Here is a 24,594-nt window from a genome sequence, read left to right as displayed (position 1 = left end):
CGGTTTGGGGGCAACGACCAGCGGGGAGACCCAGGGTGTCGGTCCCGACACTTTTTCGATTACCCCCAGCTCCTCGAGCTTCCGTAGCTCCTCTTCTACTTGTGGCCGTAGATTGAAGGGTACCCGCCTATGCCTAAGTGCGACGGGCCTCCCGGTTGGGTCTATGTGAAGTTTGAACTTCCTCCCCTTGAGTTTGCCGAGGCCTTTGAATAACTCGGGGAAGTCTTTGAGCATAAAGTCAGCATGGGCCTGGTGCACCTGGTTGGCAAAGAATACCAGGCCGAGATCTTCCGCGGTATGGCAGCTCAGGAGGGTGCCTTTCTTGCCTTCTGTGATGTGGAACTTGGTCTCTGTGGAGTAGTCTCCGTTGACAACTGTGGTTTGGATTACCCCTCGGAGAGGGAGCGGTTCCGTACTTCCATAAGTGTATATTCTTGCCGTGGACGGTGACAGCATCGGCTTCGGGGACATACTGTCGTACTGCTCCGAGTCCATGACGTTGACGGATGCTCCGGTGTCTATCAGCGCATTGACGTTCGTCCCGTCGACGGTGATGGAGCACATGGGCGGCGGCCGTCGTTTCGTAGACGCTCGGCTGACATAGGAGACGATGTATACCTCGTCATCTTCATCGTCCTCGTACCTGGGCCGACGGTCTTGTGCTTCAGTGTCCGGTGGGGGCCGGTCTTGATCGAGTGATAGCTGGTGGATCCGCTGCGTCACCGCACGGGCACGTGGGCCTGCTGATTTGAATTTGCCTCCCCGGCAAACGGCGGCAAAATGGTTGAGACGCCCACACTTGAGACACGTCTTGCCTCTGGCGCTGCATGTGGCGGCGGCCGGGTGATCTTCTCCGCAGTACCCACAGCGGTTGGTCCGTGGAGGGCCTTGTCGCTGCCTCACCGGCGGGAATCGTCGGTGAATGGCGTCCACTCGCTCTTCCTTGATGGTCGGAGTTCGCGCCATCGTTGGAACGATGACTGGAGTGCGCAACGCCACCTCCATCTCTTCAGCCCTCGCATCCGACAGTTCATGTGATCTGGCCAGGACGAGGATCTCGTCAAGCGAAATCCCTGGCTGCCTGAGGATCAACTTTCTTAGTAGCTTCGACTTACATCCGACAATTATCTGATCCATGATTTCTTCCCTGGGGTCTGTGAACGGGCATGTGGTCGCGAGGCGACGGAGCCGAGCATAATACATGTCGACGGATTCGGATTCGGTTTGCCAGGCGCGCTTGAACTTGAATTTCTCGAAGTCGTTGTTTAGCTGTGGGTCGAAGTGGGCGTTTAGGGCCGCGACCGCGGCGTCATAGTCGTCTTCGGATCCGGTGTTTGGGAGCGATTCGAATAGGTCGTAGATTTCCTGTCCCCCATAGAGGATGAGTAGTGATCTCTTCACCGTTCCATCGGTTTCCCTAGTTCCCCTGAAGTAAAGATTGAGGCGTCCGACCCACACCCTCCACCGGAGAGCGGCCGTTGCCGGATCCGACGTTTCGCTGAATGGCGGGATGGGCGCTGCGCCGGCATGCAGGTGGGCAGGCTGAGCAGGAGTGGTGGGCCCGGCAGGGGCCTGGTTACCCGCCTGGGCGTTGGTCTGTGGGACGATTGCAGGTGGTGGCGGCTGGGCAACGCCGTCTTGAGCTGCGCCGGCGTCCTGACTCATGGTGGCGCTGTGTGTGAGGAGGTATGGTGCTTTCCGGGGTCGTGGCGGTGCGCAAAGTAGGGTGCCAGGGGTCTGCAGCTAGCTGGTGCCCTTAGTTTCTTCCCCTTTTCCTTGATAGATGCTTTGTCTACAGGGTTGCAGGCTTACTAAATGTCCCCCAATGCAGGCAGGAGTGAGGCCCGAATTGCCTTAGCCAATGCTTGTTGGCTCCACAGTGTTCCTTATTCCAGGCTGCAGCAGGCCGGAATTGCCGTCGCCAATGCTTGATCTGGCCGAGGGCCAGAGTGACGAGGGAGAGAGAGAGAGCAGCGCGGAGCCCCGCGCGCACACGCAGCAGAGGCGTCTCCCTGGAGCTGCTTATGGAGAGGGAGAGGCGGGCCTGCTCCGGGCCGCGAACACGTGGTCCTGCCGGTGACTTGACTCTCGCCGGCCGGCGAGATGAGGGGGGGCGGTGAGCGCGCGCAGGCGGGGCAGAAGGATCACTCACCCGCAGGATGCGAAGGCTGCGCACCAGTATCTCGAGGCCCGCCAGCTGAAGGCGCACCCTCACGGGTGACGCGTGGGCGGGTCTCGGTCACAGGGCCCGGCGAGCAGGAGCGGCTGGACACCGCAGCCAGGGCACACACAGCAGGACGTGCAGGAGGCGGCGGGCACGCGTGGAATACGACCGCCTCGTCGCCAATGTAATGTGGTAGGTGAGGCCTACCACGTGCTGCTACAAGGCTAACAATAAGGGCACTCGGACACCAGGTATGAGGTAGCCGGAAAGACCACGAGCGGTCTTCCGCTTGTTTATTTATACCCCGGCGCGAGCCCGCCCCGGGGTTGTGCGTGCGTGCGTGTGGGGAAAAGCAACATTGTAGTGGAGAGCCCGAGTGGCTCTCTACACCTTCCACCGCGCGGGCGCACGTGCAACTGTGTTTTTAGTAACTTTTGAACCGTTTGTGCAAGGAACAAAATAGTTTTGGGGTTTAAAAGTTGCAGATTATGCAGCAGAGGATGAATTATGGGGCAAATTTAGCCAATCTATAAATAAGCAAAAATCGCCACAGCCGCGATTTTGATGTGGCAATTCGAGGTCCAAATTCTGCTGTAAGGCTGAAAAGGCGAAAATGTAGTGCAATGCGGCACATTCTCTGCCTGTATGATTTCCCAGTTTTATCAATTTAACATACACCATTACTGTTAGAGTAAAGGTTTTACGTCAAACCTGCAACTGTAACACTGGAATCCAGCGATCAGCACACGAAGATGCCAATCAACCACGGAGCAGCCACCGGTGGCACCACAGGAGGGGCTTTTTTTAAGTCACCTTCGATCCGGTTGAGCTAGACACTTTCTTTTTGCGTGAAATCTGCTAATTATGCAGCACATTCATTCGTTCACTTTGCAGCTAGCATGGAAAATTCATATGTATGCAGGAAACACCGCAGCCTTAGAATAACATCCTTCAATTGTCCCTCTTTTAGGGTGCCTGATATCATGTCTTTTTTGGGAGAAATTGCATGAAAACTTCACAAAAAAACATATTTGCATACAAAATATTGGGGCATATTACCAACAACTAGCGATAATTTTTGTCTCTAACTTGTTTAGAGACAAAAATTATCGCCGCACATCGGCGATTTTTATCGCAGATAAACCTTGCTATTAGCAAGGTTTATCGCAAATGCGATAAAAAACGGCCGCAATGCGTGAATATCGCTGAAAAGTCAGCGATATTCATGCATTATCGAGCAAATGCTCTTAGCCATGTTATCCACCTCCCATTGGATAACATGGCTAAGAACTGCTCAGGGCAGGTGTTAGCTTTTGGTGATATTTGCGCTTAGCGCGAATATCTCCAAAAGTTGGTAATAGGAGATAGCGATGTTAGCGACTGTTTCCAGTCGCTAACATCTTGGCACTCCCACTTTGCATGTCATTAGTGATAAATATCACTGACATGCAAAGCGGGGCCCAAGATGGTCGCTATCTCCTATTAGCTGTCACTAACTGGTGTTAGCGACAGCTTGGTAATAGGGAGATAATTTTATCTCCGCTTTCTTGGCTTTTAAAGCCAAAAAAGCGGAGATAAACCCCCTTGATAATATGCCTCTTAGTTCTCCAGAATAACGTGACTTTTTTTTAAGCGAATGCACATTTTGCATACAAAATGACACAATACACATAAGAGAGTGATTTGAGCAAAACATTTCTTGGCGCGCACCTCGCTGTCTTACAACTAAGCATGAGCGAATTTTGCGGATCTCGCGTTCGCGAATTTTGCGGATTTGCGGATTCGCAATCCGCAAAATCCGCGAATTCCCGCGAATTTGCGGATTTTTTTTTTTTTGTGTTCGCCCGTGTTTCTGCCAGTTCGCGAGGGTTTTGTACACTTTCGCAAATTGCGAACTTACCTGTCGGGTCGCAAGTTTCGCGAACTTGTTGTTTCTACGTGTCCAGCCTGTTTGGGACACTCTTCTTCATCACTGCCACTCTCTGTCACCACTGCCACTCTCTGACTACTCATGCCACCCTCTGGCCCACCCATGCCACCCTCTGTTTCATCACCACACCCTCTGGTTGTCCAGTGTACATTATTTTCGGCAAAGCAAAGCACACCTTCCCTGCCTCAAGTGACCTGAATTAATTTGGGGCTGATTCATGTGTCACAGAATATTTTTTTAGCTGGCACCTGCTTCCTTAGTGCGCCCTGATTAGTGATCTTTTGCACTTGCTAAGTGCTTTCATTGTTGCAAAATTAGTTACAACACCTGCCCTGCCCCAACTGACAATAATGAATTAGGGGCTGATTAATGGATTTTAACTTCCAGCCTGGCTCCTGCTTGTCTCCCTTAGCTGTAATTCAGGACCTTTGTGGCATATGTGTAACTATTCTGAGGTTCAGAGCAGGGTCACATAATAGTTTCAACTGGCAACTGAACTCTGGAGGGGCCCCTCAGGAAGCACTCCTGGAAATGGCTACTAATGATGAGCCTGAACTTTTGAACCTGGTAAGTAGTTACTTTCAGTTTTGCTAAGATCGTATTTCTGCAATTTTGCACTTATTCGCGGGGCGCGAACTCACGCGAACAGTGCGAGCAGTGCGAGCAAAATCCGCTGCTCGCGGATTTGCGGATTTTGCGGGAAATTCGCAAATCTCGCGGATTGCGGATTTCCCGAAAATCCGCAAAATCCGCGAGCGGAACGGATTTTCCGCCCATGCCTACTTACAACACCGAGCAACGCAAAACTGAGCTCAGCGGCGACTTTTACCGGGAAGTTAACATTTCACCCAGACCTACACTGCTTATAGCCTGATAAATACTCCAAATGAGCCAACTGGACTGGACTGGACTGGACTGCGGGTGTGTGAGAGGAGAGATGGCACTCGGAGAAGGAGGGGTCTGTGCTGCATGTGGGTGGGAGGAGAGATGGCACTCTGAGAGGGAGGGGCCTGTGCTGTCTATGGGTGAGAGGAGAGATGGCACTCAGAGAGGGAGGGGCCTGTGCTGCATGTGGATGAGAGGAGAGATGGCACTCAGAGAGGGAGGGGCCTGTGCTGCATGTGGGTGAGAGGAGAGATGGCACTCAGAGAAGGAGGGGTCTGTGCTGCATGTGGGTGAGAGGAGAGATGGCACTCGGAGAAGGCGGGGCCTGTGCTGCATGTGGGTGAGAGGAGAGATGGCACTCAGAGAAGGAGGGGTCTGTGCTGCATGTGGGTGAGAGGAGAGATGGCACTCAGAGAAGGCGGGGCCTGTGCTGCATGTGGGTGAGAGGAGAGATGGCACTCAGAGAAGGAGGGGTCTGTGCTGCATGTGAGTGGGAGGAGAGATGGCAATCAGAGAAGGAGGGGTCTGTGCTGCATGTGAGTGGGAGGAGAGATGGCACTCTGAGAGGGAGGGGCCTGTGCTGTCTATGGGTGAGAGGAGAGATGGCACTCAGAGAGGGAGGGGCCTGTGCTGCATGTGGATGAGAGGAGAGATGGCACTCAGAGAGGGAGGGGCCTGTGCTGCATGTGGGTGAGAGGAGAGATGGCACTCAGAGAAGGAGGGGTCTGTGCTGCATGTGGGTGAGAGGAGAGATGGCACTCGGAGAAGGCGGGGCCTGTGCTGCATGTGGGTGAGAGGAGAGATGGCACTCAGAGAAGGAGGGGTCTGTGCTGCATGTGGGTGAGAGGAGAGATGGCACTCAGAGAAGGCGGGGCCTGTGCTGCATGTGGGTGAGAGGAGAGATGGCACTCAGAGAAGGAGGGGTCTGTGCTGCATGTGAGTGGGAGGAGAGATGGCAATCAGAGAGGGAGGGGCCTGTGCTGCATGTGGGTGAGAGGAGAGATGGCACTCAGAGAGGGAGGGGCCTGTGCTGCATGTGGGTGAGAGGAGAGATGGCACTCAGAGAAGGAGGGGTCTGTGCTGCATGTGGGTGGGAGGAGAGATGGCACTCTGAGAGGGAGGGGCCTGTGCTGTCTATGGGTGAGAGGAGAGATGGCACTCAGAGAGGGAGGGGCCTGTGCTGCATGTGGGTGAGAGGAGAGATGGCACTCAGAGAAGGAGGGGTCTGTGCTGCATGTGGGTGAGAGGAGAGATGGCACTCAGAGAAGGCGGGGCCTGTGCTGCATGTGGGTGAGAGGAGAGATGGCACTCAGAGAAGGAGGGGTCTGTGCTGCATGTGAGTGGGAGGAGAGATGGCAATCAGAGAGGGAGGGGCCTGTGCTGCATGTGGGTGAGAGGAGAGATGGCACTCAGAGAGGGAGGGGCCTGTGCTGCATGTGGGTGAGAGGAGAGATGGCACTCAGAGAAGGAGGGGTCTGTGCTGCATGTGGGTGAGAGGAGAGATGGCACTCAGAGAAGGAGGGGCCTGTGCTGCATGTGGGTGAGAGGAGAGATGGCACTCAGAGAGGGAGGGGCCTGTGCTGCATGTGGGTGAGAGGAGAGATGGCACTCAGAGACCTAGGGGCCTGTGCTGCATGTGGGTGAGAGGAAAGATGGCACTCAGAGAAGGAGGGGCCTGTGCTGCATGTGGGTGAGAGGAGAGATGGCACTCAGAGAAGGAGGGGTCTATGCTGCATGTGGGTGAGAGGAGAGATGGCACTCAGAGAGGGAGGGGCCTGTGCTGCATGTGGGCGAGAGGAGAGACGACACTCGGAGAGGGAGGGGCCTGTGCTGCATGTGGGTGGGAGGAGAGATGGCACTCAGAGAAGGCGGGGCCTGTGCTGCATATGGGTGAGAGGAAAGATGGCACTCGGAGAAGGAGGGGCCTGTGCTGCATGTGGGTGAGAGGAGAGATGGCACTCAGAGAAGGAGGGGTCTGTGCTGCATGTGGGTGAGAGGAGAGATGGCACTCAGAGAGGGAGGGGCCTGTGCTGCATGTGGGTGAGAGGAGAGATGGCACTCAGAGAGGGAGGGGCCTGTGCTGCATGTGGGTGAGAGGAGAGATGGCACTCAGAGAAGGCGGGGCCTGTGCTGCATGTGGGTGAGAGGAGAGATGGCACTCAGAGAAGGAGGGGTCTGTGCTGCATGTGAGTGGTAGGAGAGATGGCAATCAGAGAGGGAGGGGCCTGTGCTGCATGTGGGTGAGAGGAGAGATGGCACTCAGAGAAGGCGGGGCTTGTGCTGCATGTGGGTGAGAGGAGAGATGGCACTCAGAGAAGGAGGGGTCTGTGCTGCATGTGAGTGGGAGGAGAGATGGCAATCAGAGAGGGAGGGGCCTGTGCTGCATGTGGGTGAGAGGAGAGATGGCACTCAGAGAGGGAGGGGCCTGTGCTGCATGTGGGTGAGAGGAGAGATGGCACTCAGAGAGGGAGGGGCCTGTGCTGCATGTGGGTGAGAGGAGAGATGGCACTCAGAGAAGGAGGGGTCTGTGCTGCATGTGGGTGAGAGGAGAGATGGCACTCAGAGAGGGAGGGGCCTGTGCTGCATGTGGGTGAGAGGAGAGATGGCACTCAGAGAGGGAGGGGCCTGTGCTGCATGTGGGTGAGAGGAGAGATGGCACTCAGAGAAGGAGGGGTCTGTGCTGCATGTGGGTGAGAGGAGAGATGGCACTCAGAGAAGGAGGGGCCTGTGCTGCATGTGGGTGAGAGGAGAGATGGCACTCAGAGAAGGAGGGGTCTGTGCTGCATGTGGGTGAGAGGAGAGATGGCACTCAGAGATGGCGGGGCCTGTGCTGCATGTGGGTGAGAGGAGAGATGGCACTCAGAGAAGGAGGGGTCTGTGCTGCATGTGAGTGGGAGGAGAGATGGCAATCAGAGAGGGAGGGGCCTGTGCTGCATGTGGGTGAGAGGAGAGATGGCACTCAGAGAGGGAGGGGCCTGTGCTGCATGTGGGTGAGAGGAGAGATGGCACTCAGAGAAGGAGGGGTCTGTGCTGCATGTGGGTGAGAGGAGAGATGGCACTCAGAGAAGGCGGGCCTGTGCTGCATGTGGGTGAGAGGAGAGATGGCACTCAGAGAAGGAGGGGTCTGTGCTGCATATGAGTGGGAGGAGAGATGGCAATCAGATAGGGAGGGGCCTGTGCTGCATGTGGGTGAGAGGAGAGATGGCACTCAGAGAGGGAGGGGCCTGTGCTGCATGTGGGTGAGAGGAGAGATGGCACTCAGAGAGGGAGGGGCCTGAGCTGCATGTGGGTGAGAGGAGAGATGGCACTCAGAGAGGGAGGGGCCTGTGCTGCATGTGGGTGAGAGGAGAGATGGCACTCAGAGACCTAGGGGCCTGTGCTGCATGTGGGTGAGAGGGGAGATGGCACTCCGAGAAGGAGGGGCCTGTGCTGCATGTGGGTGAGAGGAGAGATGGCACTCTGAGAAGGAGGGGTCTGTGCTGCATGTGGATGAGAGGAGAGATGGCACTCAAAGAAGGAGGGGCCTGTGCTGCATGTGGGTGAGAGGAGAGATGGCACTCAGAGAGGGAGGGGCCTGTGCTGCATGTGGGTGAGAGGAGAGATGGCACTCGGAGAAGGAGGGGCCAGTGCTGCATGTGGGTGAGAGGAGAGATGGCACTCAGAAAAGGAGGGGTTTGTGCTGCATGTGGGTGAGAGGAGAGATGGCACTGAGGGAAGGAGGGGCCTGTGCTGCATGTGGGTGAGAGGAGAGATGGCACTCAGAGAAGGAGGGGCCTGTGCTGCATGTGGGTGGGAGGAGAGATGGCACTCAGAGAAGGAGGGGTCTGTGCTGCATGTGGGTGAGAGGAGAGATGGCACTCAGAGAAGGAGGGGCCTGTGCTGCATGTGGGTGAGAGGAGAGATGGCACTCAGAGAGGGAGGGGCCTGTGCTGCATGTGGGTGAGAGGAGAGATGGCACTCAGAGACCTAGGGGCCTGTGCTGCATGTGGGTGAGAGGAAAGATGGCACTTAGAGAAGGAGGGGCCTGTGCTGCATGTGGGTGAGAGGAGAGATGGCACTCAGAGAAGGAGGGGTCTATGCTGCATGTGGGTGAGAGGAGAGATGGCACTCAGAGAGGGAGGGGCCTGTGCTGCATGTGGGCGAGAGGAGAGACGACACTCGGAGAGGGAGGGGCCTGTGCTGCATGTGGGTGGGAGGAGAGATGGCACTCAGAGAAGGCGGGGCCTGTGCTGCATATGGGTGAGAGGAAAGATGGCACTCGGAGAAGGAGGGGCCTGTGCTGCATGTGGGTGAGAGGAGAGATGGCACTCAGAGAAGGAGGGGTCTGTGCTGCATGTGGGTGAGAGGAGAGATGGCACTCAGAGAGGGAGGGGCCTGTGCTGCATGTGGGTGAGAGGAGAGATGGCACTCAGAGAGGGAGGGGCCTGTGCTGCATGTGGGTGAGAGGAGAGATGGCACTCAGAGAAGGCGGGGCCTGTGCTGCATGTGGGTGAGAGGAGAGATGGCACTCAGAGAAGGAGGGGTCTGTGCTGCATGTGAGTGGTAGGAGAGATGGCAATCAGAGAGGGAGGGGCCTGTGCTGCATGTGGGTGAGAGGAGAGATGGCACTCAGAGAAGGCGGGCTTGTGCTGCATGTGGGTGAGAGGAGAGATGGCACTCAGAGAAGGAGGGGTCTGTGCTGCATGTGAGTGGGAGGAGAGATGGCAATCAGAGAGGGAGGGGCCTGTGCTGCATGTGGGTGAGAGGAGAGATGGCACTCAGAGAGGGAGGGGCCTGTGCTGCATGTGGGTGAGAGGAGAGATGGCACTCAGAGAGGGAGGGGCCTGTGCTGCATGTGGGTGAGAGGAGAGATGGCACTCAGAGAAGGAGGGGTCTGTGCTGCATGTGGGTGAGAGGAGAGATGGCACTCAGAGAGGGAGGGGCCTGTGCTGCATGTGGGTGAGAGGAGAGATGGCACTCAGAGAAGGAGGGGTCTGTGCTGCATGTGGGTGAGAGGAGAGATGGCACTCAGAGAGGGAGGGGCCTGTGCTGCATGTGGGTGAGAGGAGAGATGGCACTCAGAGAGGGAGGGGCCTGTGCTGCATGTGGGTGAGAGGAGAGATGGCACTCAGAGAAGGAGGGGTCTGTGCTGCATGTGGGTGAGAGGAGAGATGGCACTCAGAGAAGGAGGGGCCTGTGCTGCATGTGGGTGAGAGGAGAGATGGCACTCAGAGAGGGAGGGGCCTGTGCTGCATGTGGGTGAGAGGAGAGATGGCACTCAGAGACCTAGGGGCCTGTGCTGCATGTGGGTGAGAGGAAAGATGGCACTCAGAGAAGGAGGGGCCTGTGCTGCATGTGGGTGAGAGGAGAGATGGCACTCAGAGAAGGAGGGGTCTATGCTGCATGTGGGTGAGAGGAGAGATGGCACTCAGAGAGGGAGGGGCCTGTGCTGCATGTGGGCGAGAGGAGAGACGACACTCGGAGAGGGAGGGGCCTGTGCTGCATGTGGGTGGGAGGAGAGATGGCACTCAGAGAAGGCGGGGCCTGTGCTGCATATGGGTGAGAGGAAAGATGGCACTCGGAGAAGGAGGGGCCTGTGCTGCATGTGGGTGAGAGGAGAGATGGCACTCAGAGAAGGAGGGGTCTGTGCTGCATGTGGGTGAGAGGAGAGATGGCACTCAGAGAGGGAGGGGCCTGTGCTGCATGTGGGTGAGAGGAGAGATGGCACTCAGAGAGGGAGGGGCCTGTGCTGCATGTGGGTGAGAGGAGAGATGGCACTCAGAGAAGGCGGGGCCTGTGCTGCATGTGGGTGAGAGGAGAGATGGCACTCAGAGAAGGAGGGGTCTGTGCTGCATGTGAGTGGTAGGAGAGATGGCAATCAGAGAGGGAGGGGCCTGTGCTGCATGTGGGTGAGAGGAGAGATGGCACTCAGAGAAGGCGGGGCTTGTGCTGCATGTGGGTGAGAGGAGAGATGGCACTCAGAGAAGGAGGGGTCTGTGCTGCATGTGAGTGGGAGGAGAGATGGCAATCAGAGAGGGAGGGGCCTGTGCTGCATGTGGGTGAGAGGAGAGATGGCACTCAGAGAGGGAGGGGCCTGTGCTGCATGTGGGTGAGAGGAGAGATGGCACTCAGAGAGGGAGGGGCCTGTGCTGCATGTGGGTGAGAGGAGAGATGGCACTCAGAGAAGGAGGGGTCTGTGCTGCATGTGGGTGAGAGGAGAGATGGCACTCAGAGAGGGAGGGGCCTGTGCTGCATGTGGGTGAGAGGAGAGATGGCACTCAGAGAGGGAGGGGCCTGTGCTGCATGTGGGTGAGAGGAGAGATGGCACTCAGAGAAGGAGGGGTCTGTGCTGCATGTGGGTGAGAGGAGAGATGGCACTCAGAGAAGGAGGGGCCTGTGCTGCATGTGGGTGAGAGGAGAGATGGCACTCAGAGATGGCGGGGCCTGTGCTGCATGTGGGTGAGAGGAGAGATGGCACTCAGAGAAGGAGGGGTCTGTGCTGCATGTGAGTGGGAGGAGAGATGGCAATCAGAGAGGGAGGGGCCTGTGCTGCATGTGGGTGAGAGGAGAGATGGCACTCAGAGAGGGAGGGGCCTGTGCTGCATGTGGGTGAGAGGAGAGATGGCACTCAGAGAAGGAGGGGTCTGTGCTGCATGTGGGTGAGAGGAGAGATGGCACTCAGAGAAGGCGGGCCTGTGCTGCATGTGGGTGAGAGGAGAGATGGCACTCAGAGAAGGAGGGGTCTGTGCTGCATATGAGTGGGAGGAGAGATGGCAATCAGATAGGGAGGGGCCTGTGCTGCATGTGGGTGAGAGGAGAGATGGCACTCAGAGAGGGAGGGGCCTGTGCTGCATGTGGGTGAGAGGAGAGATGGCACTCGGAGAGGGAGGGGCCTGAGCTGCATGTGGGTGAGAGGAGAGATGGCACTCAGAGAGGGAGGGGCCTGTGCTGCATGTGGGTGAGAGGAGAGATGGCACTCAGAGACCTAGGGGCCTGTGCTGCATGTGGGTGAGAGGGGAGATGGCACTCCGAGAAGGAGGGGCCTGTGCTGCATGTGGGTGAGAGGAGAGATGGCACTCTGAGAAGGAGGGGTCTGTGCTGCATGTGGATGAGAGGAGAGATGGCACTCAAAGAAGGAGGGGCCTGTGCTGCATGTGGGTGAGAGGAGAGATGGCACTCAGAGAGGGAGGGGCCTGTGCTGCATGTGGGTGAGAGGAGAGATGGCACTCGGAGAAGGAGGGGCCAGTGCTGCATGTGGGTGAGAGGAGAGATGGCACTCAGAAAAGGAGGGGTTTGTGCTGCATGTGGGTGAGAGGAGAGATGGCACTGAGGGAAGGAGGGGCCTGTGCTGCATGTGGGTGAGAGGAGAGATGGCACTCAGAGAAGGAGGGGCCTGTGCTGCATGTGGGTGGGAGGAGAGATGGCACTCTGAGAGGGAGGGGCATGTGCTGTCTATGGGTGAGAGGAGAGATGGCACTCAGAGAAGGAGGGGTCTGTGCTGCATGTGAGTGGGAGGAGAGATGGCAATCAGAGAGGGAGGGGCCTGTGCTGCATGTGGGTGAGAGGAGAGATGGCACTCTGAGAGGGAGGGGCCTGTGCTGTCTATGGGTGAGAGGAGAGATGGCACTCAGAGAGGGAGGGGCCTGTGCTGCATGTGGGTAAGAGGAGAGATGGCACTCAGAGAAGGAGGGGTCTGTGCTGCATGTGGGTGAGAGGAGAGATGGCACTCAGAGAAGGCGGGGCCTGTGCTGCATGTGGGTGAGAGGAGAGATGGCACTCAGAGAAGGAGGGGTCTGTGCTGCATGTGAGTGGGAGGAGAGATGGCAATCAGAGAGGGAGGGGCCTGTGCTGCATGTGGGTGGGAGGAGAGATGGCACTCTGAGAGGGAGGGGCCTGTGCTGTCTATGGGTGAGAGGAGAGATGGCACTCAGAGAGGGAGGGGCCTGTGCTGCATGTGGGTGAGAGGAGAGATGGCACTCAGAGAAGGAGGGGTCTGTGCTGCATGTGGGTGAGAGGAGAGATGGCACTCAGAGAAGGCGGGGACTGTGCTGCATGTGGGTGAGAGGAGAGATGGCACTCAGAGAAGGAGGGGCCTGTGCTGCATGTGGGTGGGAGGAGAGATGGCACTCTGAGAGGGAGGGGCCTGTGCTGTCTATGGGTGAGAGGAGAGATGGCACTCAGAGAGGGAGGGGCCTGTGCTGCATGTGGGTGAGAGGAGAGATGGCACTCGGAGAAGGAGGGGCCTGTGCTGCATGTGGGTGGGAGGAGAGATGGCACTCTGAGAGGGAGGGGCCTGTGCTGTCTATGGGTGAGAGGAGAGATGGCACTCAGAGAGGGAGGGGCCTGTGCTGCATGTGGGTGAGAGGAGTGATGGCACTCAGAGAAGGAGGGGTCTGTGCTGCATGTGGGTGAGAGGAGAGATGGCACTCAGAGAAGGAGGGGTCTGTGCTGCATGTGGGTGAGAGGAGAGATGGCACTCAGAGAAGGCGGGCCTGTGCTGCATGTGGGTGAGAGGAGAGATGGCACTCAGAGAAGGAGGGGTCTGTGCTGCATGTGAGTGGGAGGAGAGATGGCAATCAGAGAGGGAGGGGCAAGTGCTGCATATGGGTGAGAGGAGAGATGGCACTCAGAGAGGGAGGGGCCTGTGCTGCATGTGGGTGAGAGGAGAGATGGCACTCAGAGAGGGAGGGGCCTGTGCTGCATGTGGGTGAGAGGAGAGATGGCACTCAGAGAAGGAGGGGTCTGTGCTGCATGTGGGTGAGAGGAGAGATGGCACTCAGAGAAGGCGGGCCTGTGCTGCATGTGGGTGAGAGGAGAGATGGCACTCAGAGAAGGAGGGGTCTGTGCTGCATGTGAGTGGGAGGAGAGATGGCAATCAGAGAGGGAGGGGCCTGTGCTGCATGTGGGTGAGAGGAGAGATGGCACTCAGAGAGGGAGGGGCCTGTGCTGCATGTGGGTGAGAGGAGAGATGGCACTCAGAGAGGGAGGGGCCTAAGCTGCATGTGGGTGAGAGGAGAGATGGCACTCAGAGAGGGAGGGGCCTGTGCTGCATGTGGGTGAGAGGAGAGATGGCACTCAGAGACCTAGGGGCCTGTGCTGCATGTGGGTGAGAGGGGAGATGGCACTCCGAGAAGGAGGGGCCTGTGCTGCATGTGGGTGAGAGGAGAGATGGCACTCTGAGAAGGAGGGGTCTGTGCTGCATGTGGATGAGAGGAGAGATGGCACTCAAAGAAGGAGGGGCCTGTGCTGCATGTGGGTGAGAGGAGAGATGGCACTCAGAGAGGGAGGGGCCTGTGCTGCATGTGGGTGAGAGGAGAGATGGCACTCGGAGAAGGAGGGGCCAGTGCTGCATGTGGGTGAGAGGAGAGATGGCACTCAGAAAAGGAGGGGTTTGTGCTGCATGTGGGTGAGAGGAGAGATGGCACTGAGGGAAGGAGGGGCCTGTGCTGCATGTGGGTGAGAGGAGAGATGGCACTCAGAGAAGGAGGGGCCTGTGCTGCATGTGGGTGGGAGGAGAGATGGCACTCTGAGAGGGAGGGGCCTGTGCTGTCTATGGGTGAGAGGAGAGATGGCACTCAGAGAAGGAGGGGTCTGTGCTGCATGTGAGTGGGAGGAGAGATGGCAATCAGAGAGGGAGGGGCCTGTGCTGCATGTGGGTGAGAGGAGAGATGGCACTCTGAGAGGGAGGGGCCTGTGCTGTCTATGGGTGAGAGGAGAGATGGCACTCAGAGAGGGAGGGGACTGTGCTGCATGTGGGTAAGAGGAGAGATGGCACTCAGAGAAGGAGGGGTCTGTGCTGCATGTGGGTGAGAGGAGAGATGGCACTCAGAGAAGGCGGGGCCTGTGCTGCATGTGGGTGAGAGGAGAGATGGCACTCAGAGAAGGAGGGGTCTGTGCTGCATGTGAGTGGGAGGAGAGATGGCAATCAGAGAGGGAGGGGCCTGTGCTGCATGTGGGTGGGAGGAGAGATGGCACTCTGAGAGGGAGGGGCCTGTGCTGTCTATGGGTGAGAGGAGAGATGGCACTCAGAGAGGGAGGGGCCTGTGCTGCATGTGGGTGAGAGGAGAGATGGCACTCAGAGAAGGAGGGGTCTGTGCTGCATGTGGGTGAGAGGAGAGATGGCACTCAGAGAAGGCGGGCCTGTGCTGCATGTGGGTGAGAGGAGAGATGGCACTCAGAGAAGGAGGGGCCTGTGCTGCATGTGGGTGGGAGGAGAGATGGCACTCTGAGATGGAGGGGCCTGTGCTGTCTATGGGTGAGAGGAGAGATGGCACTCAGAGAGGGAGGGGCCTGTGCTGCATGTGGGTGAGAGGAGAGATGGCACTCGGAGAAGGAGGGGCCTGTGCTGCATGTGGGTGGGAGGAGAGATGGCACTCTGAGAGGGAGGGGCCTGTGCTGTCTATGGGTGAGAGGAGAGATGGCACTCAGAGAAGGAGGGGTCTGTGCTGCATGTGGGTGAGAGGAGAGATGGCACTCAGAGAAGGAGGGGTCTGTGCTGCATGTGGGTGAGAGGAGAGATGGCACTCAGAGAAGGCGGGGCCTGTGCTGCATGTGGGTGAGAGGAGAGATGGCACTCAGAGAAGGAGGGGTCTGTGCTGCATGTGAGTGGGAGGAGAGATGGCAATCAGAGAGGGAGGGGCCTGTGCTGCATGTGGGTGAGAGGAGAGATGGCACTCAGAGAGGGAGGGGCCTGTGCTGCATGTGGGTGAGAGGAGAGATGGCACTCAGAGAGGGAGGGGCCTGTGCTGCATGTGGGTGAGAGGAGAGATGGCACTCAGAGAAGGAGGGGTCTGTGCTGCATGTGGGTGAGAGGAGAGATGGCACTCAGAGAGGGAGGGGCCTGTGCTGCATGTGGGTGAGAGGAGAGATGGCACTCAGAGAAGGAGGGGTCTGTGCTGCATGTGGGTGAGAGGAGAGATGGCACTCAGAGAGGGAGGGGCCTGTGCTGCATGTGGGTGAGAGGAGAGATGGCACTCAGAGAAGGAGGGGTCTGTGCTGCATGTGGGTGAGAGGAGAGATGGCACTCAGAGAAGGAGGGGCCTGTGCTGCATGTGGGTGAGAGGAGAGATGGCACTCAGAGAAGGAGGGGCCTGTGCTGCATGTGGGTGAGAGGAGAGATGGCACTCAGAGAAGGCGGGGCCTGTGCTGCATGTGGGTGAGAGGAGAGATGGCACTCAGAGAAGGAGGGGCCAGTGCTGCATGTGAGTGGGAGGAGAGATGGCAATCAGAGAGGGAGGGGCCTGTGCTGCATGTGGGTGAGAGGAGAGATGGCAATCAGAATAGGAGGGGCCTGTGCTGCATGTGGGTGGGAGGAGAGATGGCACTCAGAGAAGGAGAGGCATGTGCTGCATGTGGGTGAGAGGAAAGATGGCACTCAGAGAGGGAGGGGCCTGTGCTGCATGTGGGTGGGAGGAAAGATGGCACTCAGAGAAGGAGGGGCCTGTGCTGCATGTGGGTGAGAGGAGAGATGGCACTCAGAGAAGGAGGGGTCTGTGCTGCATGTGGGTGAGAGGAGAGATGGCACTCAGAGAGGGAGGGGCCTGTGCTGCATGTGGGTGAGAGGAGAGATGGCACTCAGAGAAGGAGGGGTCTGTGCTGCATGTGGGTGAGAGGAGAGATGGCACTCAGAGAGGGAGGGGCCTGTGCTGCATGTGGGTGAGAGGAGAGATGGCACTCAGAGAAGGAGGGGTCTGTGCTGCATGTGGGTGAGAGGAGAGATGGCACTCAGAGAAGGAGGGGCCTGTGCTGCATGTGGGTGAGAGGAGAGATGGCACTCAGAGAAGGAGGGGTCTGTGCTGCATGTGGGTGAGAGGAGAGATGGCACTCAGAGAAGGCGGGGCCTGTGCTGCATGTGGGTGAGAGGAGAGGAGAGGTGGCACTCAGAGAAGGAGGGGCCTGTGCTGCCTATGGGTGAGAGGAGAGATGGCACTCAGAGAAGGAGGGGCCTGTGCTGCATGTGGGTGAGAGGAGAGATGGCAATCAGAGAGGGAGGGGCCTGTGCTGCATGTGGGTCGGAGGAGAGATGGCACTCAGAGAAGGAGGGGCCTGTGCTGCATGTGGGCGAGAGGAAAGATGGCACTCGGAGAAGGAGGGGCCTGTGCTGTCTATGGGTGAGAGGAGAGATGGCACTCAGAGAAGGCGGGGCCTGTGCTGCAGGTGGGTGAGAGGAGAGATGGCACTCAGAGAAGGAGGGGCCTCTGCTGTTAATTGGTGAGAGGAGAGATGGCACTCGGAGAGGGAGGGGCCTGTGCTGCGTGTGGGTGAGAGGAGAGATGGCACTCGGAGAGGGAGGGGCCTGTGCTGTCTATGGGTGAGAGGAGAGATGGCACTCAGAGAGGGAGGGGCCTGTGCTGCATGTGGGTGAGAGAAGAGCTGGCACTCAGAGAAGAGAGGAGAGATGGCACTCAGAGAAGGAGGGGCCTGTGCTGCATGTGGCTGAGAGAAGAGATGGCACTCAGAGAGGGAGGGGCCTGTGCTGCATGTGGGTGAGAGGAGGGATGGCACTCAGAGAGGGAGGGGCCTGTGCTGCATGTGGGTGAGAGAGAGATGGCACTCAGAGAGGGAGGGGCCTGTGCTGCATGTGGGTGAGAGGAGAGATGGCACTCGGAGTAGGAGGGGCCTGTGCTGCATGTGGGTGAGAGGAGAGATGGCACTCAGAGAGGGAGGGGCCTGTGCTGCATGTGGCTGAGAGGAGAGATGGCACTCAGACAGGGAGGGGCCTGTGCTTCATGTGGGTGAGAGGAGAGATGGCACTCAGAGAGGGAGGGGCCTGTGCTGCATGTGGGTGAGAGGAGAGATGGCACTCAGAGAAGGAGGTGCCTGTGCTGTATGTGGGTGAGAGGACAGATGGCACTCAGAGAGGGAGGGGCCTGTGCTGCATGTGGCTGAGAGGAGAGATGGCACTCAGAGAGGGAGGGGACTGTGCTGCATGTGGGTGAGAGGAAAGATGGCACTCGGAGAAGGAGGGGCATGTGCTGCATGTGGGTGAGAGGAGAGATGGCACTCAGAGAGGGAGGGGCCTGTGCTGCTTGTGGGTGAGAGGAGAGATGGCACTCGGAGGGGGGAGGGGCCTGTGCTGTCTATGGGCGAGAGGAGAGATGGCACTCGGAGGGGGAGGGGTCTGTGCTGCATGTGGGTGAGAGGAGAGATGGCACTCAGAGAAGGAGGGGTCTGTGCTGCATGTGGGTGAGAGGAGAGATGGCACTCAGAGAGGGAGGGGCCTGTGCTGCATGTGGGTGAGAGGAGAGATGGCACTCAGAGAAGGAGGGGCCTGTGCTGTCTGTGGGCGAGAGGGGAGATGGCACTCAGAGAAGGAGGGGCCAGTGCTGCATGTGGGTGAGAGGAGAGATGGCACTCAGAGAGGGAGGGGCCTGTGCTGAGTGTGGGTGAGAGGAGAGATGGCACTCGGAGGGGGAGGGGCCTGTGCTGCATGTGGGTGAGAGGAGAGATGGCACTCGGAGGGGGAGGGGTCTGTGCTGCATGTGGGTGAGAGGAGAGATGGCACTCGGAGAGGGAGGGGCCTGTGCTGCTTGTGGGCGACAGGAGAGATGGCACTCAGAGAGGGAGGGGACTGTGCTGCATGTGGGTCGGAGGAGAGATGGCACTCAGAGAAGGAGGGGCCTGTGCTGCATGTGGGTGAGAGGAGAGATGGCACTCAGAGAGGGAGGGGCCTGTGCTGCATGTGGGTCGGAGGAGAGACGGCAATCAGAGAGGGAGGGGCCTGTGCTGCTTGTGGGCGAGAGGAGAGACGGCAATCAGAGAGAGAGGGGCCTGTGCTGCATGTGGGTCGGAGGAGAGACGGCAATCAGAGAGGGAGGGGCCTGTGCTGCTTGTGGGTGAGAGGAGAGATGGCACTCGGAGAAGGAGGGGCCAGTGCTGCATGTGGGTGAGAGGAGAGATGGCACTCAGAAAAGGAGGGGTTTGTGCTGCATGTGGGTGAGAGGAGAGATGGCACTGAGGGAAGGAGGGGCCTGTGCTGCATGTGGGTGAGAGGAGAGATGGCACTCAGAGAAGGAGGGGTCTGTGCTGCCTATGGGTGAGAGGAGAGATGGCACTCAGAGAAGGAGGGGCCTTTGCTGCATGTGGGTGAGAGGAGAGATGGCACTCAGAGAAGGCGGGGCCTCTGCTGCATGTGGGTGAGAGGAGAGATGGCACTCAGAGAGGGAGGGGCCTGTGCTGCATGTGGGTGAGAGGAGAGATGGCACTCAGAGAAGGCAGGGCCTGTGCTGCATGTGGGTGAGAGGAGAGATGGCACTCAGAGAGGCGGGGCCTGTGCTGCATGTGGGTGAGAGGAGAGATGGCACTCAGAGAAGGCAGGGCCTGTGCTGCATGTGGGTGAGAGGAGAGATGGCACTCAGAGAGGCGGGGCCTGTGCTGCGTGTGGGTGAGAGGAGAGATGGCACTCAAAGAGGGAGGGGCCTGTGCTGCATGTGGGTGAGAGGAGAGATGGCACTCAGATAAGGAGGGGTCTGTGCTGTCTGTGGGTGAGAGGAGAGATGGCACCCAGAGAAGGCGGGGCCTGTGCTGCATGTGGGTGAGAGGAGAGATGGCACTCAGAGAAGGAGGGGTCTGTGCTGTATGTTGGTGAGAGGAGAGATGGCACTCAGAGAAGGCGGGGCCTGTGCTGTCTATGGGTGAGAGGAGAGATGGCACTCAGAGATGGAGGGGCCTGTGCTGCATGTGGGTGAGAGGAGAGATGGCACTGAAAGAAGGAGGAGCCTGTGCTGTCTATGGGTGAGAGGAGAGATGGCACTCAGAGAAGGAGGGGCCTGTGCTGCATGTGGGTGAGAGGAGAGATGGCACTCAGAGAGGGAGGGGCCTGTGCTGCATGTGGGTGAGAGGAGAGATGGCACTCAGAGAAGGCGGGGCCTGTGCTGCATGTCATTGAGAGGAGAGAGATGGCATTCAGAGAGGGAGGGGCCTGTGCTGTGTATGGTTGAGAGGAGAGATGGCACTCAAAGACCTAGGGGCCTGTGCTGCATGTGGGTGAGAGGAGAGATGGCACTCAGAGAAGGAGGGGCCTGTGCTGCATGTGGGTGAGAGGTGAGATGGCACTCGGAGAAGGAGGGGCCTGTGCTGCATGTGGCTGAGAGGACAGATGGCACTCAGAGAGGGAGGGGCCTGTGCTGCATGTGGCTGAGAGGAGAGATGGCACTCAGAGAGGGAGGGGCCTGTGCTGCATGTGGGTGAGAAGAGAGATGGCACTCGGAGAAGTAGGGGCCTGTGCTGTATGTGGCTGAGAGGACAGATGGCACTCAGAGAGGGAGGGGCCTGTGCTGCATGTGGGTGAGAGGAGAGATGGCACTCAGAGAGGGAGGGGCCTGTGCTGCATGTGGGTGAGATGAGAGATGGCACTCAGAGACCTAGGGGCCTGTGCTGCATGTGGGTGAGAGGAGAGATGGCACTCGGAGAAGGAGGTGCCTGTGCTGCATGTGGGTGAGAGGAGAGATGGCACTCGGAGAAGGAGGGGCCTGTGCTGCGTGTGGCTTGAGAGGACAGATGTTACTCAGAGAGGGAGGGGCCTGTGCTGCATGTGGCTGAGAGGAGAGATGGCACTCGGAGAGGGAGGGCCCTGTGCTGCATGTGGGTGAGAGGAGAGATGGCACTCGGAGAAGGAGGGGCCTGTGCTGCATGTGGGTGAGAGGACAGATGGCACTCAGAGAAGGAGGGGCCTGTGCTGCATGTGGGTGAGAGGAGAGATGGCACTCAGAGAGGGAGGGGCCTGTGCTGCATGTGGGTGAGATGGCACTCAGAGAAGGAGGGGTCTGTGCTGCATGTGGGTGAGAGGAGAGATGGCACTCAGAGAGGGAGGGGCCTGTGCTGCCTATGGGTGAGAGGAGAGATGGCACTCAGAGAGGGAGGGGCCTGTGCTGCATGTGGGTGAGAGGAGAGATGGCACTCGGAGAAGGAGGGGCCTGTGCTGCATGTGGGTGAGAGGAGAGACGGCACCCAGAGAAGGAGGGGCCTGTGCTGCATGTGGGTGAGAGGAGAGATGGCACTCAGAGAGGGAGGGGCCTGTGCTGCGGGTGGGTGAGAGGAGAGATGGCCCTCAGAGAAGGCGGGGCCTGTGCTGCATGTGGGTGAGAGGAGAGATGGCACTCAGAGAGGGAGGGGCCTGTGCTGCGGGTGGGTGAGAGGAGAGACTGCACTCGGAATGGAAGGGGCCTGTGCTGCATGTGGATGAAAGGAGAGATGGCACTCCGAGAAGGAGGGGTCTGTGCTGCATGTGGGTGAGAGGAGAGATGGCACTCGGAGAGGGAGGGGCCTGTGCTGCTTGTGGGTGAGAGGATAGATGGCACTCAGAGAGGGAGGGGCCTGTGCTGTTAATGGGTGAGAGGAGAGATGGCACTCAGAGAGGGAGGGGCCTTTGCTGCATGTGGGTGAGAGGAGAGATGGCACTCAGAGAGGGAGGGGCCTGTGCTGCTTGTGGGTGAGAGGAGAGATGGCAATCAGAGAGGGAGGGGCCTGTGCTGCATGTGGGTGAGAGGAGAGATGGCACTCAGAGAAGGAGGGGCCTGTGCTGCTTGTGGGCGAGAGGAGAGATGGCACTCAGAGACCTAGGGGCCTGTGCTGCATGTGGGTGAGAGGAGAGATGGCACTCAGAGAAGTAGGGGTCTGTGCTACTTGTGGGCGAGAGGAGAGATGGCACTCAGAGAAGGAGGGGCCTGTGCTGCATGTGGGTGAGAGGAGAGATGGCCCTCGGAGAAGGAGGGGCCTATCCTGCATGTGGGTGAGAGGAGAGATGGCACTCAGAGAAGGAGGGGTCTGTGCTGCATGTGGCTGAGAGGACAGATGGCACTCAGAGATGGAGGGGCCTGTGCTGCATGTGGGTGAGAGGAGAGATGGCACTCAGAGAAGGAGGGGCCTGTGCTGCATGTGGGTGAGAGGAGAGATGGCACTCAGAGATGGAGGGGCCTGTGCTGCATGTGGGTGAGAGGAGAGCTGGCACTCAGAGATGGAGGGGCCTGTGCTGCATGTGGGTGAGAGGAGAGATGGCACTCAGAGATGGAGGGGCCTGTGCTGCATGTGGGTGAGAGGAGAGATGGCACTCAGAGAGGGAGGGGCCTGTGCTGCATGTGGGTGAGAGGAGAGATGGCACTCAGAGAAGGAGGGGCCTGTGCTGCATGTGGGTGAGAGGAGAGATGGCACTCAGAGATGGAGGGGCCTGTGCTGCATGTGGGTGAGAGGAGAGATGGCACTCAGAGAAGGAGGGGCCTGTGCTGCATGTGGGTGGGAGGAGAGATGGCACTCAGAGAAGGAGGGGCCTGTGCTGAATGTGGGTCATATGAGAGATGGCACTCAGAGAGGAGAGGGCCGGTGCTGCCTGTGGGTCATAGGAAAGATGGCAAACAAGGTGGGAGGGACTTGGGCTGCCTATGGGTGAGAGGAAAGATGGCACACAGACAGGAAAGGACCTGTGCTGCCTGTGGGACATAGGAGAGATGGCAAACATAGTGGGCGTGGTTTGGGCTGCCTGCGAGCGAGAGGAAAGATGGTGCACTGTTGTTACAGAAGGAGGGGATCCGACCTCAAACACTGAGCACGGAGGTAACAGGATACTTACATCGGACAGTGGGGCCGCCGTCATCACCCACTGAGGGGCCACAAGAAACCCGCCACAAATGTGACCATTATATTTCAGGGAGGCCATGTAGGGTCTGGAGTGTGGTTTGGCTTCCCTCCCTCCAATGATCTGGTGCCGGAACACACCTAGGAGATCAAGTCAGAGGAGAAATCTTAATGAGATGAGACAGCTCACAAAGTTAAAGCTCTGGTTTTGCAGACCTACAAGTCACCAATAGCAGTTTACTGGTTTGAACAATGACAGAGCCGATGCAGGCTTTCATCCTTTGAGGCTGCAAAGAAACTGTGCAGTTGAGTTGGATAATAGTACCACATGATATTTACAGAGTGAAGAGATGATGAAGCTCCTGGTGAGTGCTATATATGTGCATGTATGTTATATGACATTTTGATAGACTGATGAGGAAGGGTCCTGCCCCATCTGCTGGCCACTACACCACCCTACAAATACACACTTCGGGGGTCATTAGGATGGAGGATTTTCCGCATCCTCCGGGCCGGCGGAAGCCACCGCCGGCCCGGAGGATGCGGAAAATCCTCTGCGGACCCACCAGGACCCACCGCCAAATTAGGATGGCTGGTGGGTCCTGGTTTAGGTCCGCAGCTTTTCCGCCGCGGCTGGCTTACAACCGCGGCGGAAAAGCCCTAAAATGGTGAAGGTGTCTCTTAGACACCGTCAGCCAGATTAGGATGCGCTTGGGAACATGCTTTTCCGCGGCGGCTTTTCCGCCGTGGAAAAGCATGTGTAACTGCACTGCAGGGGCCCATTCCGGGCCCCCTAGGTGTAGTGGGAGGTGGGGGTGCACATGGGGGTACCTATGGTACCCCCCTGCATTTGCGTGCACAATGCAGCAGGCACCGCGCGGTGCCTGCTGCTTTGTGCACGCAAATGCGGTGCTTGCATTTTTAACATTGCCGCGGGTGCAGCTTGAAGCTCCACCCGCAGCAATGTTAAAAATAGAGGATGTGACCGCCACCCTGGTGGTCACATCCTAATCTGCACAGAGGGAACGCCGCAGCACATGCGGACGTTCCCTCATGCTCTGGGGTCGCGGACGGACTCAAGTCCGTCCGCGATCCTAATGACCCCCTTCATGTGGTGAATGGAGGCGTATGGGGAAATGAGGGAAAGCAGACAGCAGAGCCACGTCACTCACAGCCTGGCATTTGATTGACTCTGCCTCCAGCCCTGCCAACAATTCAGTAGAACAGTTTTCAGATCATTATTATAATTTCCATAAACGTCCACGAAGTTTCCAGCTGCACTTACCAGCAGTGACCCATGAGCTGCAGAGGAAGATCACGAGGATCTGATGTGTCGTCTTCATTTTAGGAATATATGGATTCCACGAACAACCCATAAAACAGAGGCATGAAACTGGGGCCTTCCCCAGCCTTGCTATGTCTTTATAGCTTACGATGCTAAGGCCACAGAGAAGAGAGGAAACCACAGTGTCTGTGATCGTCTATCTCATCACTGCAGAACTAAGCAACCTTCCGCCCCTCTCCGATGCTTGAAACGGTTTTCAAGATCAGGGGAGGATACTAATTGCAATCTGAAAATAAAATCACCAATGTGACTGTGAGATCGTGAGATTTTTACCAAACTCTGGAATAAAAAAGAGGCTATCATTCAGAGGAGGCCAAACCTACAGAATCTCATGGATCACTACTGGTACCACAAGAGGCCTCTAGACCTTCCCACGGTCAGGACACACTGGCATCTTTGGACACAGCTTCCAAGAGGCCCCATGTTACATTAAACATATTAAGTCAGATGCCACCTTAAAACCAATAACCCCTGCATTCCAGAGCTTGGAGCACTTAACGCTGGGTCTGCAAGCCACAAAATGGAAAGGATTGTTAAGTAAATCCCGGAGTGGCCAAAAGTGCCACACATGACATGGGCACTTGATCACTGTTCTGTGGATGTCTGTTTTGTTGTTCTTATTATCCATATTTTTTTCTTGCCACAATAAAAGTTATCTAAGAGGCAGGCTATTCATCCTCCAGTATTAGGAGTTGATTTGTAGCAGGCTAATCCCAGTATTTA

The 24,594-nt window shown here is 57.8% G+C and overlaps 1 protein-coding gene across 1 annotated transcript in view; it reads right to left on the bottom strand.

Moving 5' to 3' along the window:
• LOC147673077 (mast cell protease 1A-like) overlaps positions 1–23,893 on the bottom strand; it is a 58,590-nt gene extending 34,697 nt beyond the window's left edge. Inside the window, exons 1-2 of the mRNA XM_086946761.1 lie at positions 23,812–23,893; positions 22,493–22,667 (exon numbers count right to left, since the gene is read on the bottom strand). Coding sequence (XP_086802887.1) covers positions 22,493–22,667; positions 23,812–23,869 — 233 coding nt within the window. The 5' untranslated portion in view covers positions 23,870–23,893. The remainder of the gene's footprint in view (positions 1–22,492; positions 22,668–23,811) is intronic.
• Positions 23,894–24,594: the final 701 nt, after the last annotated feature.

This window comes from Lissotriton vulgaris, chromosome 12, assembly GCF_964263255.1.
Source record: "Lissotriton vulgaris chromosome 12, aLisVul1.2, whole genome shotgun sequence".
NCBI lineage: Eukaryota > Metazoa > Chordata > Amphibia > Caudata > Salamandridae > Lissotriton > Lissotriton vulgaris.
Note: the sequence above shows the minus strand (reverse complement) of the source record. Positions and strands in the feature narration are given on the sequence as shown.